Here is a 13,855-nt window from a genome sequence, read left to right on the forward strand (position 1 = left end):
TCTCAGCAAATGTCAAAAATCTATGATCAAGGAAAAAATGAATCTTAAGTCTATATTACATTATCCAATATCATTGACTCAATGATCTCGGATCCAATATATATTATGATAATCTAATATCCCCCTTAAGCACGAGCAACCTAGCAAGATAAAAAAAGCTAATGTCAATTTTGCCAGTTCGATTTGAATTTTGACATGGCTGTATGGGTAACGCTCCCTTTGCCTGTCCCGATCGGGAAGAATTAACAAAAAAAAATTGAATTTTGACATTCCAGTTTCGACATTCGACTGTCGACATTTTGATTTTTGTCAATGAAAAACCGCGCTTTGGTCTCGTCGTCAGCAAGTAATTTTAAATTGTGTGAAATTAATAAAAAACCTAAGCAGTTTTTCAGAACATTTAACGACATTATCGTCGTTTATAGTATCTTTATTTGTAAGACTAAACTAAGCAGTTACCAAAATGTTTTGGGGTAAGTAAATATGCCGGTAACCATCCACACCACGTGTTTTATTGCAACCTTTTGCATAAATACTTATTGCATCTTGTAATGGGCTTTAAAAGTGATTCGTAGTTAGTTTTTATATATAATTTGTATTGTTTGTAAATGCTGTACATCTGTTTTAAAATATTTGACACATGCGGCTTGTCTACACCGCGCATGGTTACAGGCTACAGCCACTGCTTACAGCCTATATTTTCTTTTGTTTAGACGAAAATATTGGTGTTCAGATACCATGAAATGAATATAATTTCTCAGTAACAAATTCAGGTAGCTAGGATTACTTTAAATGGGAGAGCCCTAACTTATTCTATTTTCTATTCAACTTCTAAGCATGCTACTTATAAAATTTATATAATATTATGTATTTCTATAAAATACCACAAAGTTTAGTGTAACAGCTTTATAAATCCATCCCAATCTCTTATATGAAACACTTTATAACAATGAACTGGTTATAAACCCTGTGCAACATGTTGCTTATTTTATAGTACTTACTACATTTGAAACATTTTAAAAAATGTTAAATACTAATTAGGTTATGTACAATTTGTATACTTCTTGTGGCAAATAAAGTTATTATCAGCATTAAAAGTGCCTTAGTTATTGTCATATTAATCCTTCGATCGTGGATTCTTGGAAATCTATTGTTATTCTATTATGTCTCGCTCGCCGATGAGCTTGTGGGGCTTGACGGGTTATGGATTAAATGTATCATAATCTAATAAAATATCAAAATTAAGTTACAATGGTGACCTCTCCATGGCTGGCTATTGAAGCTATTACATATCATCAGGCAATCAATTTGCTTGTTTCGAGGTCAGGTCTATAAATTTAATATTTTTCATAGGTCTTATAACGGAACCCAATAAGCGGTACACCCAAGTTGTGGAAAAACCATTCCACATCTCGCAGGCGGCCATGGACATATCCACCGGAGACAATGACCCCTGCCAAGTCATGGTCGTAGTGGAAGGCAAGAACTACCTTGTCTGCACACTACAGAAGAATAAATGCATCCAGGTGCCTCTGGATTTGTACTTCAAAACAGGAGACTCTGTTTCATTCTTGACAAATGGTAAGATGTTTTTGAGTACAATATAAGGGATAATTCATGTATAACATACAGTGGCTTATAATAAAACTGCTTTTTAATTGGTTCCATCTTGTAAATACTTCTCTTACTATAAACAGGAAATTGCATTAAAAAAAAGTGATAATTATGTATGTTAAAATATGATTTTGTTTTATAGGCAAGTGCAATGTTCATTTGACGGGCTACCTGGATCCCGAGTTTGAGGATGAGCCTTCTGAAGAGGAAGACTCAGCTGAGGAAGAAGAGGAGGAAGAGGAAGAATCTCCTCCAGCCAAGAATAAGAGGAAACTGGACAACAGCAATGAGGTCTCCGCCAGCAAAAAAGCCAAGGTATGTTTTTTTTTATTTATAATATTATTTGTGAAATGAATATAATTACGTTATTTATGGTAAAACAACTGCAACAATTAGTTCAGGGGTCCCCAATCTTTTTCAGCCTGCGGATAGATTTATAATATTATTTGTGAAATGAATATAATTACGTTATTTATGGTAAAACAACTGCAACAATTAGTTCAGGGGTCCCCAATCTTTTTCAGCCTGCGGATAGATAAACACCTTTAATTATTATAGTCAGGTAAATAATAAAATTTAATAAATATTTGAATGTCTATCTGCTTCACATAATTAATATTAAAATTTGATTGTATAATATTTGTGGTTTCGGGTAATGATGGAGGATCGACTCACGGCGCCCCAGGCATGGCACACCAAGGTGCACACTGGGTACCTCTGAGTTAGTTGTTATGCATATGTTTTAAGTGTTTTCTGCGCATTGTAATAAATGGCCATAAGGGTCATTCAGGCGTGCGCGTTTTCATGTAGCGTTTGGGAAAACACGCGAGGAAAACGTGCACTTCTGAACGCGCCTTAGGCTATTTTGTTACACATATTTTAAATTTAATTTCAATTTAGAAGGCTCTGAAGAAGGCTGAAGACAGTTCAGATGACTCAGATGAGGATGGTGAGGATCAGCTACAAAAGTTCTTGGACGGTGAGGACATTGATACCGACGAAAATGACGACTCTTTCAAAGTCAACACCTCCTTAGAAGAAGACAGGTAAAATATTTTTTAAAATTATAATTGATATTTTGTCGTTTATCACCAACAGACTTAATTATTCTATGGGGCTATAGTAAGTTTCATCTCATCCATTTGTTCATGTCATACTTTGCCTAATTTTTAGAACATCTTCAATTAAAAATAATAATAAATGTTTTTCTGACTAATTGTTTGTTTTAGTAAAGATCATGTTTTTTATTATTTATTGTCAACAGTGATGAGGAATCTGATGTGGAAGAGGAAGCGGAAGACGAGGAGGAAGACGAAGATGATGATGACTCAGATAAAGCCGATACGAGTATGGACACAAGCAAGGAGGAGACCGTTGATATGTCCAAGTTGACCAAGTCACAGAAGAAACGGCTAAAGAAGAAGCAGAAGGAGCAACAGAAACAACAACAGCAGCCTCAGACAAATGGAATAGCCAAGGTATGTGACTTTTTTTATAATTTCCTCACTAGATGGTGTCTGCAACCTTGTTGCTAAAAATTCATATATCATGAAAACCTAAATTTTTTTGGGATAAAAATTATTGGGTACATTTCTTGGGACTCAAAAGAATCTCTATTCTCCATACTAAATTTCATCAAAATAGATTTAGCAGTTTTTATTTTGGTCGAATACTTTTAAGTATGTATTGGGAACATAGTATTTAGTATGATTTCATATTTAATGTAATACATTTATATTATAGAAAGAAAAGCCAGCTGACAAGGCAGAGAAGAAAAAAGAAAAGAAACAAGAACAGAAGAAAGATGTGGAAGGCGGTGACAAAAAGGAAAAAAAATCATTGAGTGGTGGAGTCTTCATCGAGGACTTGAAAGTTGGCGCAGGTCCTGCGGCGAAGCCTGGCAAAACTGTCATGGTAATTATATATTTATTTTAGTATGTTTTATTAAGTTACTGAATCTTGTTGTGTTTCGGATGTACAAGAATCTCAAGTGCAATGCATTACAATTTAATTTTTAAAATACATGCAATAAACTGTTAGGATATTATTTAACATAATTTCCTTATTAAAATATTGAAATCATTTTCCTATAGCATAAGAGAAAACAAGATAGAGATTGCTTGTCTTGAAATAAATAAATTGTGATAGGCCAATGTAGTTTGCAATAGCAATATATCTTGTCATCAATTCGTAAATTAAGTTTCTGAATAAATCAATTTACATTGTGGGCTTCAAACCAGCGGGGCTAAAATGGTCGCTTTGGAGAATCATAGACTCATAATAATATTATGATTCATTTTTTGAAAATCGCAAAATTGTCACTCTGCTTGCAATTCAGACGCACAATTGGTACTATTAATTTGACAATTCATTTTCTGAATTGATTTGAGAGGAATTGCATAATGTGACCATTTTAGTCCCGCTGAAGGGTGTGTAAGCGATACTTTTCAGGAAGCAACACGAATTTAATACTGTAATTTTTTGTTTAACTCATCGCTACAACTGAAAATTTGCATGCCGTGTCTATGAAAGTACTAGTATTCCAAAACTCCCAATATTGTACTTAGATTGAAGCCCGCGTCGTGTATAATAATACAACTACATTATAAGATATTGATTTCAGGTATACTACGAAGGTAGATTGAAACAGAACAACAAGATGTTCGACAACTGCCTCAAGGGGCCAGGATTCAAGTTCAAGCTGGGAGCCAAGGAGGTCATCTCGGGGTGGGACATCGGAGTAGCCGGCATGAAGGTCGGAGGCAAGAGGAAAATCATCTGTCCACCTGCTATGGCGTAAGTTTGCTCTTCCTACAGTAACACAGTTTGTTTTCCTGTGGTGTTTCCCCTCTTGTTTGGACATTAATTGTCAACAATTTGGCTGTCTCCCGCTTTGCTTGGGCAGGGTTATTAGATATCTCCTACTCCTACCTTTCTTCTGATTAATTTCATTGCGGGTCCAAAGACAGATTTAGCATGTCCCTCGGGCAACCCTGATATAATATCAAAATGTTTTCGTGGTCACCACTGTTGATCCTGGTGACACAGTGGGAATGTGAAGTGAGCCAATTGCCTGTTTAACCGATTCAGTGTGGATGATACGGCAGCCGTGTCATGTATTATTTTTTAAAGTGTGGTGTACGAGGGCTGCTATTTATGTATCCGGAATTAAAAAAAGAAACAAACATATATCATTTAATATGGTTTTATTGCTTTTCAAAATATTCGCCGCGATGATCGACACACTTTTGCATACGCTGGAACCAATTTTCATAGCACTTTTTCCATTCTGATTGAGGTATCTCAAAAACGTGCATTTTGAACGCATCAACAGCCTCTTCGCGGCTCGAAAAACGTTGACCACGTAATTTGTTCTTCGCGTATGGAAATAAAAAGAAATCGTTAGGTGCCAAATCAGGGCTGTACGGCGGATGACCAGTCAATTCGATCTTTTGACCCTCCAAAAACTGAGTTGTTTCAGCTGAGGTGTGACAGCTAGCATTGTCGTGATGTAATATGATTCTGCGTTGTCGGTTGTCCTTTCTTATTTCTTCAAAGACTTCTGGTAAACAAATGGTCGTATACCATTCAGAATTAACCGTTTTACGATTCTCTAATGGCACTGTAGCCACATGTCCATTAATTCCAAAAAAACAGGCGACCATTTGCTTCAAAGTACTTTTTGCACGAGTAACTTTTGTTGGTTTCGGCTCATCTTGGAACACCCACACCGTTGGCTGTTGTTTAGTTTCGGGGTCATATGCATAGATCCAAGATTCATCACCTGTGTAGATATTATAAACGGCTTTTGACGTACCACGGTTGTATTTTTTTATCATTTTTTTGCACCAATCGACACGAGCCCGTTTTTGATCGATTGTCAAGTTGTGCGGAATCCAACGCGAACATATTTTTTTTACAGCCAAATGTTCGTGTAATATCTTATGTATGCTCGTCATACTTATGCCTAAGGACGCCTCTATCTCGCGATATGTAACATGACGATCACGCATTATTAGTTCCCGCACAGCATCTATATTTTGTGGGACAACAGCTGTTTTTGGGCGACCTTCTTTATTTTCATCCGTGAGCATAGACCGCCCACGATTAAACTCACTGTACCAGTGATAAACAGTGGTTTTTGATGGTGCTTCATCTCCAAAAGTTGCGGTGAGTTGAATAAAGCACTGTTGTTGATTTAGCCCACGCCGAAAATCGTAGTAAATCATTGCACGAAAATGTTCACGCGTTAAATCCAAATGATGCATGCAAATGAAGACACGCAATTTTCAAAATGACGCCACAATGGAAAAATAATTGACAGTCACATGAAACAAAATGTATTCTTCAACCAAAGAGTTCTATTTTCAAATGTTGTAATTACTTTTTAAATATTGTTCTTGTAAGTGGCCAGTTCCGGATACATAAATAGCAGCCCTCGTATGACACGGGAGCCGTGTCATTTAGAAAACGATTGTGTCTCCCTTAAGTTACACTTTAGAAGGACTCTGAACAAAACCATCTTAATTTTACACGTAAAACAAGTCTATAGGCTTTGTTTCTGATTATTCTGTGAATTAAAAAAAAGTAGGGGTTGTCGACCTTTTTTAAGCTGCATTCATTGCGGATTACACGAGAGCCGTGCCATCCATACTAATATTATAAATGCGAAAGTCTGTCTGTCTGTCCGTCAAAGCCAAAACCGCTGAACCGATTTTGCTGAAATTAGCCAACTTCGAGTCCCTGGAAAGGACATAGGAATTAGGAAGTATCCTATGTCCTTTCCCGGGACTCAAATTATATTGTGGCGGTACCCACAATTCGCCTAACATTCCTGCATCGCGCTATCGAAGTTTCAGAGAACGGCAAGATATATACAACGTCTGAAATGACGTCAGTGGGCTTCGGCCTGACCGAGCATGCTATCTCGCTCGGTCGGAAGATCTTCCTTTTCGGCCGCCACTAACAACGTTAAATTGGTGACCACCGACAAGAACACGCATCCTTCTGGACATTAATCATCATCAACACTCCCCGCCCCTCCGCACCACGTCAGCAGACATCAAGCATAACCGGGTCGCCTCGACCATAAGCCGCGTTGGAGGTCCGCGCCGGTCGAACCCGCGTCTGGCTTGAACGGGGCAGCCATAGGCAACAACGACCGGTCAGCAAGCAGAGCACGGGGTCCCTCTCCTGGTCATTGCACGCGTAGCTTCGGCCCACACCTGACAACACAAGCGCATCGAAGAATACCACAGGTCTTCGGGGGGGAGTGATGTGGCGGTACCCACAATTCGCCTAACATTCCTGCATCGCGCTATCGAAGTTTCAGAGAACGGCAAGATATATACAACGTCTGAAATGACGTCAGTGGGCTTCGGCCTGACCGAGCATGCTATCTCGCTCGGTCGGAAGATCTTCCTTTTCGGCCGCCACTAACAACGTTAAAATATAAAAGATAAAAAGAAGACAAAATATGTCCCGAAAAAATTTACGGTTCCCGCGCGATTAACGAGTTTTAGCGCAACGAAGTTGCGGGCGTCATCTAGTATTTTCTAAAACGATTGTATATCCCTCAAATTACACGTTAAAAGGTTCTACTCCGAACAAAACCATCTTAATTTTCCACGTAAAACTAGCCTATAGGCTTCGTTTCTGAATATTCTGTGAATTGAAAAAAAGTAGGGGCTGCCATTTTTCTAACTTTGAAACGGTTTGCAACATCTATGGCGAGACATATACAACTTCTATGGCGTATGACACGGCTAACGTGTCACGAGAAAATTGTATGCCGCCACTACTAAAAGTTTTAAAAATTTGCGCCGCAATGAATTGGTTAAAATAAATTAATAGTAAAATAGTAGAGGAGGGGAGGGTGCTATTTCTGTAGTCACTCGAGCGACCTAGTAGGTTTTGTACATTAGGTAAAGCTGATAAAAAAATAATAAGAGCGTTTTTTTATTTAGCGGTGGGTTCAGAAACTGCAGCCATTTTAAAGTTTTGAAAAAGAAAATATAGTCAATTGCTTATTTAGGTAAATTATAAATACAGGGTGTAACAAAAAGAAGTGATAATACTTTAGGGTGTGTACGTGTTCCTTGTAGAGAGTTCACTGTGAAAGTAGCAGCGCTGAAAGACTTAAAAAAAATTTTCACTTTTGTATGGGGAAACTCGTGACGCTCGGGCCCTTGCCCATACAAAAGTGAAAAATAAATTTCGTCTTTCAGCGCTGCTACTTTCACAGTGAACTCTCTACAAGGAACACGTACACACCCTAAAGTATTATCACTTATTTTTGTTACACACTGTATATTTTAGACAACAAGGACTAAATCATTTAGTTTAGAGCAAAATAAAATATCTGCGAAGCTTAGTTAAGAAAATATGAAGCTTTATTTTTTATATTTTAAAATGTCCCTACAGGGTTAAATAACCTTTGAATCGCCAGTGTTTTATTATATGGAAGCTTCTATGGGGTATACTAAACATCCCCTATCTTAATCTGACAGATCCGACGACATTTAAATGTTAAAAAAAAAAAACAGATTTCTCACGTGGTGGACGTGAGAAATCTGATTTCTATACCATGATAACTAGACACAATATGTCGCAAGCTTAATCTGACACGCTCGAGCTACTCCCGAAATCCCCTCTTCCCCTCTCCAACTATAATGTTTAATGACAGCAAGATTTGACGGATTCTATTTCATCTTTAATCTTCTCAACTGATTTCAACAAGACACTAAAGTAGATTATGGAAAATATAGGCTACATTATATCTCTAAGGCCGCGTCCCCATCAGACACGGCGCGGTGCCGTCACCGTGACACGGTACGGCGCCGCACCGAGTCACGGTGCCGCAAACGGTGCACCGCGCGCCCCTATTCTGGGTAAAACTTCCTAACAAAACTTCAACGAGGCACTAATTTGGAACAGATAAAAATAGGCCAAGTGCGAATTAGGCTCGCTCACGAAAGGTTCCGTACCATTATTATAGAGAAAAATAACCAAAAAATTATGTTTTTTGAATGGGAGCCCCCTTAATAATTAAGTTTATTTTAATGTTACCATCAATTTTTAAAGTATGTATATGTCGTAGGATAATTTGATAAATCGAATTAACGCGAAAATTCTAGGGCCTTCACGAAAACACGGATAATTAGACAATGGTGATTACATTTTTCAACCTTACTGACAAAAAGTAGTGTTTTCGCGAAACAGCGAGTCGCCTTACTAAGATTGCGAAACGAATCGTTAGTTATTATCGAAAAAATCACTGATTGGTCGGTTTAAGCGTCCCACAACAACATCTTCCCTAATTGGTTGAAGACTTGACGTTTTAAATGTCAATTCATTATCACGCATTGTTTTGTTTGTGGTTGTTTTTGTAAGCGAGTTAGCAGTTTTTAATATTTAAATTTTAATATCTTTGAAATTGCAATTGGACTTGATAAATAGTTAGTGCCAAAAGTTATCTAAAAGTGTGTGTGTAAATACAAAATGACTGATACAACTGAAATTAGTGCTGAAAATTCAACAGAAGAAACTAATTATGAGTTTATGGTTGATATGAGAAAAAGGTTAAATAAAAAGTAAAGTTCCTATGAAGAGGCATTGTCATTTCTTACCCTTTATAATTCTATGGTGTAATACCTCAAAGATACATAAGAAAAGATAAGTAACCAATCAGAATAAGAGTTGACCAGTAAGCAAAAATCAAGCCAACCAGCGTTAAGAATGTGCAATGTTACTAAGGCAACTCGCGTTTTCCCAAAAAACCTAACTTTTTTTTGTAAAATTGAAAAATATAAACAGCAATATCTAATTATCCGTGTTTTCGCGAAATCCCTAGAATTTTCGCGATAATTCGATTTATCAAATAATCCTACGACATATATATACAATTGAGTATTTAGTGAATATTTCCAGTGCCTATCTGTTATCATTATTGGTATACATAGAGCAAAAAATAGCAAAAATAATTTTCCTCTGTTTCTGATTCTTCTTTTTCAATCTTCGTCTGTAACAACAAGAGAATAATCCTTCGTGATCATTATCCAGGTAAGCACTTTCGTTCGAGCGCAAATATCGACTGAGTAAGGACGCGGGTCGGCGCACCGTACGCGGCACCGTACCGTATCACGGTGGCGGCGTCGTGCCGTAACACGGTGGCGGCGCCGCTCCGTGTCTGATGGGGACGCGGCCTAAGTGTGATAAAAATCTAAAAGTAGCCTATGTTGTTGACTTACTCCTGACAAAGTCAGAATCTGGATGGGAATTTGGAACTAATTCGATCTCAATGGTTTCTCCCACTCCTGACAGCTATACTAGGGCACGATCGAAAATCGTATCAGTTTCGGGGGCAAGACTGGAGATAGCCGCTAGATTATAATGCAAGACTCGTTTGTGCGACTTCTAACCAAGTATTTTGTAAAAAAAAAGCTTTTAACACAGTTTAAACAATGTTGAACATAGAATAGAATTATTAAATATTTGTTTTTTTTTCAGATATGGTGCTAAGGGCTCGCCCCCAGTAATTCCCCCGAACTCGACGCTAGTCTTCGAAGTTGAGCTGAAGAATGTTAAATAAGTTTGTCTGTTTGTTTCGGGAGTGTTTGTGTTGGACTTGTTATGAGATGGAATGTTGCCATAAGTCAGAATGATATTGTTAGGTATGTTACAACTTGGCAAAAAGGAGTAAATCAAAATTGTTTTTTATCTGAATAAATTTAAAATAAAATAAATTTATAAACAATAAATTTAAAATAAATATTTTCAGAAGGTCCTACACGGTGCCTACCACCGGTTCGGGAACTAACCCGGCGAGAATAACCGGCGTAAGTATGACGCGGTGTTGCCAGGATAATATTTTTTATTTTATCATCATGGAAATTATATTTGTTTTAAATTAAAGTCCAAGAAGTAATAATAATTCATAACATTAAAAGGGGTGAACAATAAAAGTAAAAAATCCTGCTATCACGGTGTCATACTCTTTTTTGCAAAGCTGTACACAGTAACTTTGAATCGACGTGAAAAATTATTTTTTGAGTCCTATTTTGTCGATTTTTAGCTACATATAAGCACTAAGTGTAAGTTCAATTTCGTTTATACTGACGCATCTTTCATTTTGACGTAAATACTGTTATTTTTATATTGTAATTTTTCTCTTTTAATTTTTTAATGTAACTTTTAATTTTTTAATCAGGCCAATATACATTACAGAGCAATTTCATGTGCTTTGCGTATAGTGAAAAGAATTCTGCACTGGTCAGTTGATTATTATTTTCACCTTGTAAAGGTTATCTCGGTGCTCTTTTTACTAGACGCGATGATACATACACTGTTTCGCCTATTTTTTACGCTCTTGTAATATTCAAGTGACATTATAGGTAACGCATAACTTAAAGATACTCGCCAAAAGGGCAGTCGGCCAGTTTTTCAGCACTACTAAGGTTAACTGGGCAGTAGCGGTCATTGAATCCCTGTCAAAAACATGTCATTTTCTATATAAACCGCGATTGACAATAAGGTATCAGATGTTGTCAATCGCGGCTTTGTATAGAAAATGACAAGTTTTTAACAGCGAGTCAATACCGCTACCGCCAAGTTACGCCGATTGAAGCTTAGCACCCTGGGCGCCGAAGAGTTCTCGCCCAGGGCGATGGTAGTGGTAAAACCGGCCCTGCAGTCGGCGCATGTGTATAATTTCTACCAATCATGTCACCGTTTGATCACGATCTAACCATAACGACCCTTCAGATTTACTGATCGACCAATACAGAGGCAGTTGCATACCTACAAAGAGACCTGAATAACAAACACAGGCCTTCCCCTTCCGTTTTTGCCCTGCTATCTTAAGTTCTGCGTTGCATATACTAATAGTAGGAGTAGTCGGTATTTTCAATGTCATTCTCAAATACAATATAGTCGCATTAAGATTTAATACACCTATTTGTTCCACTAAATATCTGGATACATTTCATGCAAATTATTGATAAATAAACTTTAATTATAAACAATTTTGTTTAATTTGACAAATAATTTATTTTACTTAAATAATTGCTACGGTTTGTATAACAAAAAGCCAAAGTTACTAAGAAAAAATAAAATTACCCATTCATATTAAAAATAATTTTATTATCTGTTAAATGTAGTAACAAAATATATAGTTTTATAACAATTTTAATTTACTTAGTAAACTTTTAATATACTTAATTAAAAAAATATTTTCAATGGAATAGAATTCTAGTTTTCCAGCTACCTACATTGGCACACATAAGTTAATGGTAACTTAATAACTTAAATACATTTTTTTCTTTAAAATATTTTCTCTATTAATAATACACGGACCAAAATATTACGATTGTCTTCTTACAAGTAACTAAAGTACTTCTCTAAGTAACAAAAAAGCAACAATTAATAAATACGTGTTTCCCCCTACTAATAACCAAGTTACACAACGTTCTGTCCTTGTCTTTCAATTGACAATTCTATAGCATCAGACAAGGACAAACAGGGTATGCGTATTCATTTTGTAAATATTTTTTTAGCGAGGAACTCCCTCTCACTTGAGACACACATTTATTTATTTGAAGATATAACTACTAAACATTTTAAACAAAATAGGTAAATAAAAATACTTCTTTCCACTTATATTTTGTAATTTGTAACAAAATACATTTTAGAAACGATTAGTGATTACTTGAAGAAGCCTACTTTCTGCTCAGTACGCCTACGTAGTCATATTCGTAGGCCTTTAGAAGTAAACACGTTATTTACATAGACCAATGATATTCTACTTTGAGTTTTTATATAATATATCATTGACATAGACTAAAAGACTTATAACCCGACATTGGCCAAACATTGCCCATGATTGCATAACATATAGCTTTGCAATCAATCATGATTATCCATTATGGTTCAAGATGAATGAAGGCTATCAGCCAATATAGGGCAAACTCAAACATTCAATCTTGATTCTTAACATTGACATAGGTGATACGTGGGAGAGCCATGCTTCGGCACGAATGAGCCGGCTCGACCGGATAAATACCACGTTCTCACAGAAAACCGGCGTGAAACAGCGCTTGCGCTGTTTCACGCCGAGTGAGTGAGTTTACCGGAGGCCCAATCCCCTAACCCCTACCCTATTCCCTTCCCTACCCTCAACTATTCCCTTCCCTTCCCTTCCCTACCCTCCGCTATTACCCTATTCCCTCTTAAAAGGCCGGCAACGCACTTGCAGCTCTTCTGATGCTGCGAGTGTTCATGGACGACGGAAGTTGCTTTCCATCAGGTGACCCGTTTGCTCGTTTGCCCCCTCATTTCATTAAAAAAAAAAAAACTTGCCCTTATTTACATTGATATAAAAATAAGCACACAAACTTTCATTTCTTGAGATCCATATCACAGCACACAATAATATTAATTCGCTAAAGTCCGGTTACCGAACACGTAGAAGGTAATAGCCATGTCGCTACTTGTCTCTTTTATTCACAAAATAGGATAATATGCAGCTTTAACCTTCGCAAGGAACAAGCGATAGGTGAAAATGCCATTTTCTACGTGTTCGGAGACCGAGCTATAGATTGCCTATATTATAAAACGTTAAAAATGTAAATAATATTATAAAGATATTAAAATTTTGAATACCTAGTCAAATATTTCATAACGACAAAAGTGCTGTCGCGTCAAGACCTTAAAAACTTGGTAATATGATCAGTAATCACTCATAATAATCACTCGTTCCTATTTTTGTCTCTTTCGCTCGGGCCATTATAATAATATTGCTATCGCGTTTATTTAGGTACGCGATAGGACCTAGGACCGCGAGCCACGTGATCGCATTTTACATTTACCTAAATTATTCGATATCTAAATATGGCACAAAATAAAATTAAGGCACCTCACAAAAATTCGAAAATTAACTATCTTTAGATAAGTATAATAAACGTAGCTACATGGGCGTAGCGAGGTACGGGCAGGGGGGGCAGGTGCCCCCCCCCCCCTATAAGAGCGATCGGTCGCTAATATGGCTAATGCTCACGAGTTTCATACCTAAACGTGGAGCGGAGAGAGGTTGCTGGGTGATGCCTCATTGAGCCTCGTTCAATCCCAGTTCGCTCGCTCATATTTTGTTTTTTAATTTTTACCCCACCTTCAATACTATTGTAAGATTTGAAGTTTAGGATTTTCTTAATCTATTGAATGAGTTAAACAAAATTTGATATGCATA

The 13,855-nt window shown here is 37.0% G+C and overlaps 1 protein-coding gene across 3 annotated transcripts; it reads left to right on the forward strand.

Moving 5' to 3' along the window:
- The first annotated feature begins 295 nt into the window (after window positions 1-295).
- LOC121734060 (46 kDa FK506-binding nuclear protein) lies at window positions 296-11,633 on the forward strand. 3 transcript variants are annotated; one of them, XM_042124469.1, is made up of 10 exons: window positions 296-473; window positions 1,354-1,581; window positions 1,757-1,929; window positions 2,515-2,660; window positions 2,879-3,092; window positions 3,358-3,528; window positions 4,238-4,410; window positions 10,123-10,311; window positions 10,457-11,050; window positions 11,306-11,633. In XM_042124469.1, the coding sequence occupies exons 1-8, from the start codon at window positions 464-466 to the stop codon at window positions 10,202-10,204; spliced, it is 1,197 nt and encodes a 398-aa protein (XP_041980403.1). In that variant the 5' UTR covers window positions 296-463; the 3' UTR covers window positions 10,205-10,311; window positions 10,457-11,050; window positions 11,306-11,633. The 3 variants fall into 3 exon arrangements, with proteins under 3 accessions (XP_041980403.1, XP_041980402.1, XP_041980404.1); XM_042124468.1 differs by lacking the exon at window positions 11,306-11,633 and having other exon boundaries at window positions 10,456-11,128; XM_042124470.1 differs by lacking the exon at window positions 11,306-11,633 and having other exon boundaries at window positions 2,518-2,660; window positions 10,457-10,490.
- The last annotated feature ends 2,222 nt before the right edge of the window (window positions 11,634-13,855 follow it).

This window comes from Aricia agestis, chromosome 15, assembly GCF_905147365.1.
Source record: "Aricia agestis chromosome 15, ilAriAges1.1, whole genome shotgun sequence".
Classification (NCBI taxonomy): Eukaryota; Metazoa; Arthropoda; class Insecta; order Lepidoptera; family Lycaenidae; genus Aricia; species Aricia agestis.

Coding starts and splice junctions, on each gene's coding strand:
- LOC121734060 (XM_042124469.1), top strand. Junction 1,582..1,756: donor TGTTTCATTCTTGACAAATG/GTAAGATGTTTT, acceptor TTTGTTTTATAG/GCAAGTGCAATGTTCATTTG. Junction 3,093..3,357: donor AGACAAATGGAATAGCCAAG/GTATGTGACTTT, acceptor TTTATATTATAG/AAAGAAAAGCCAGCTGACAA.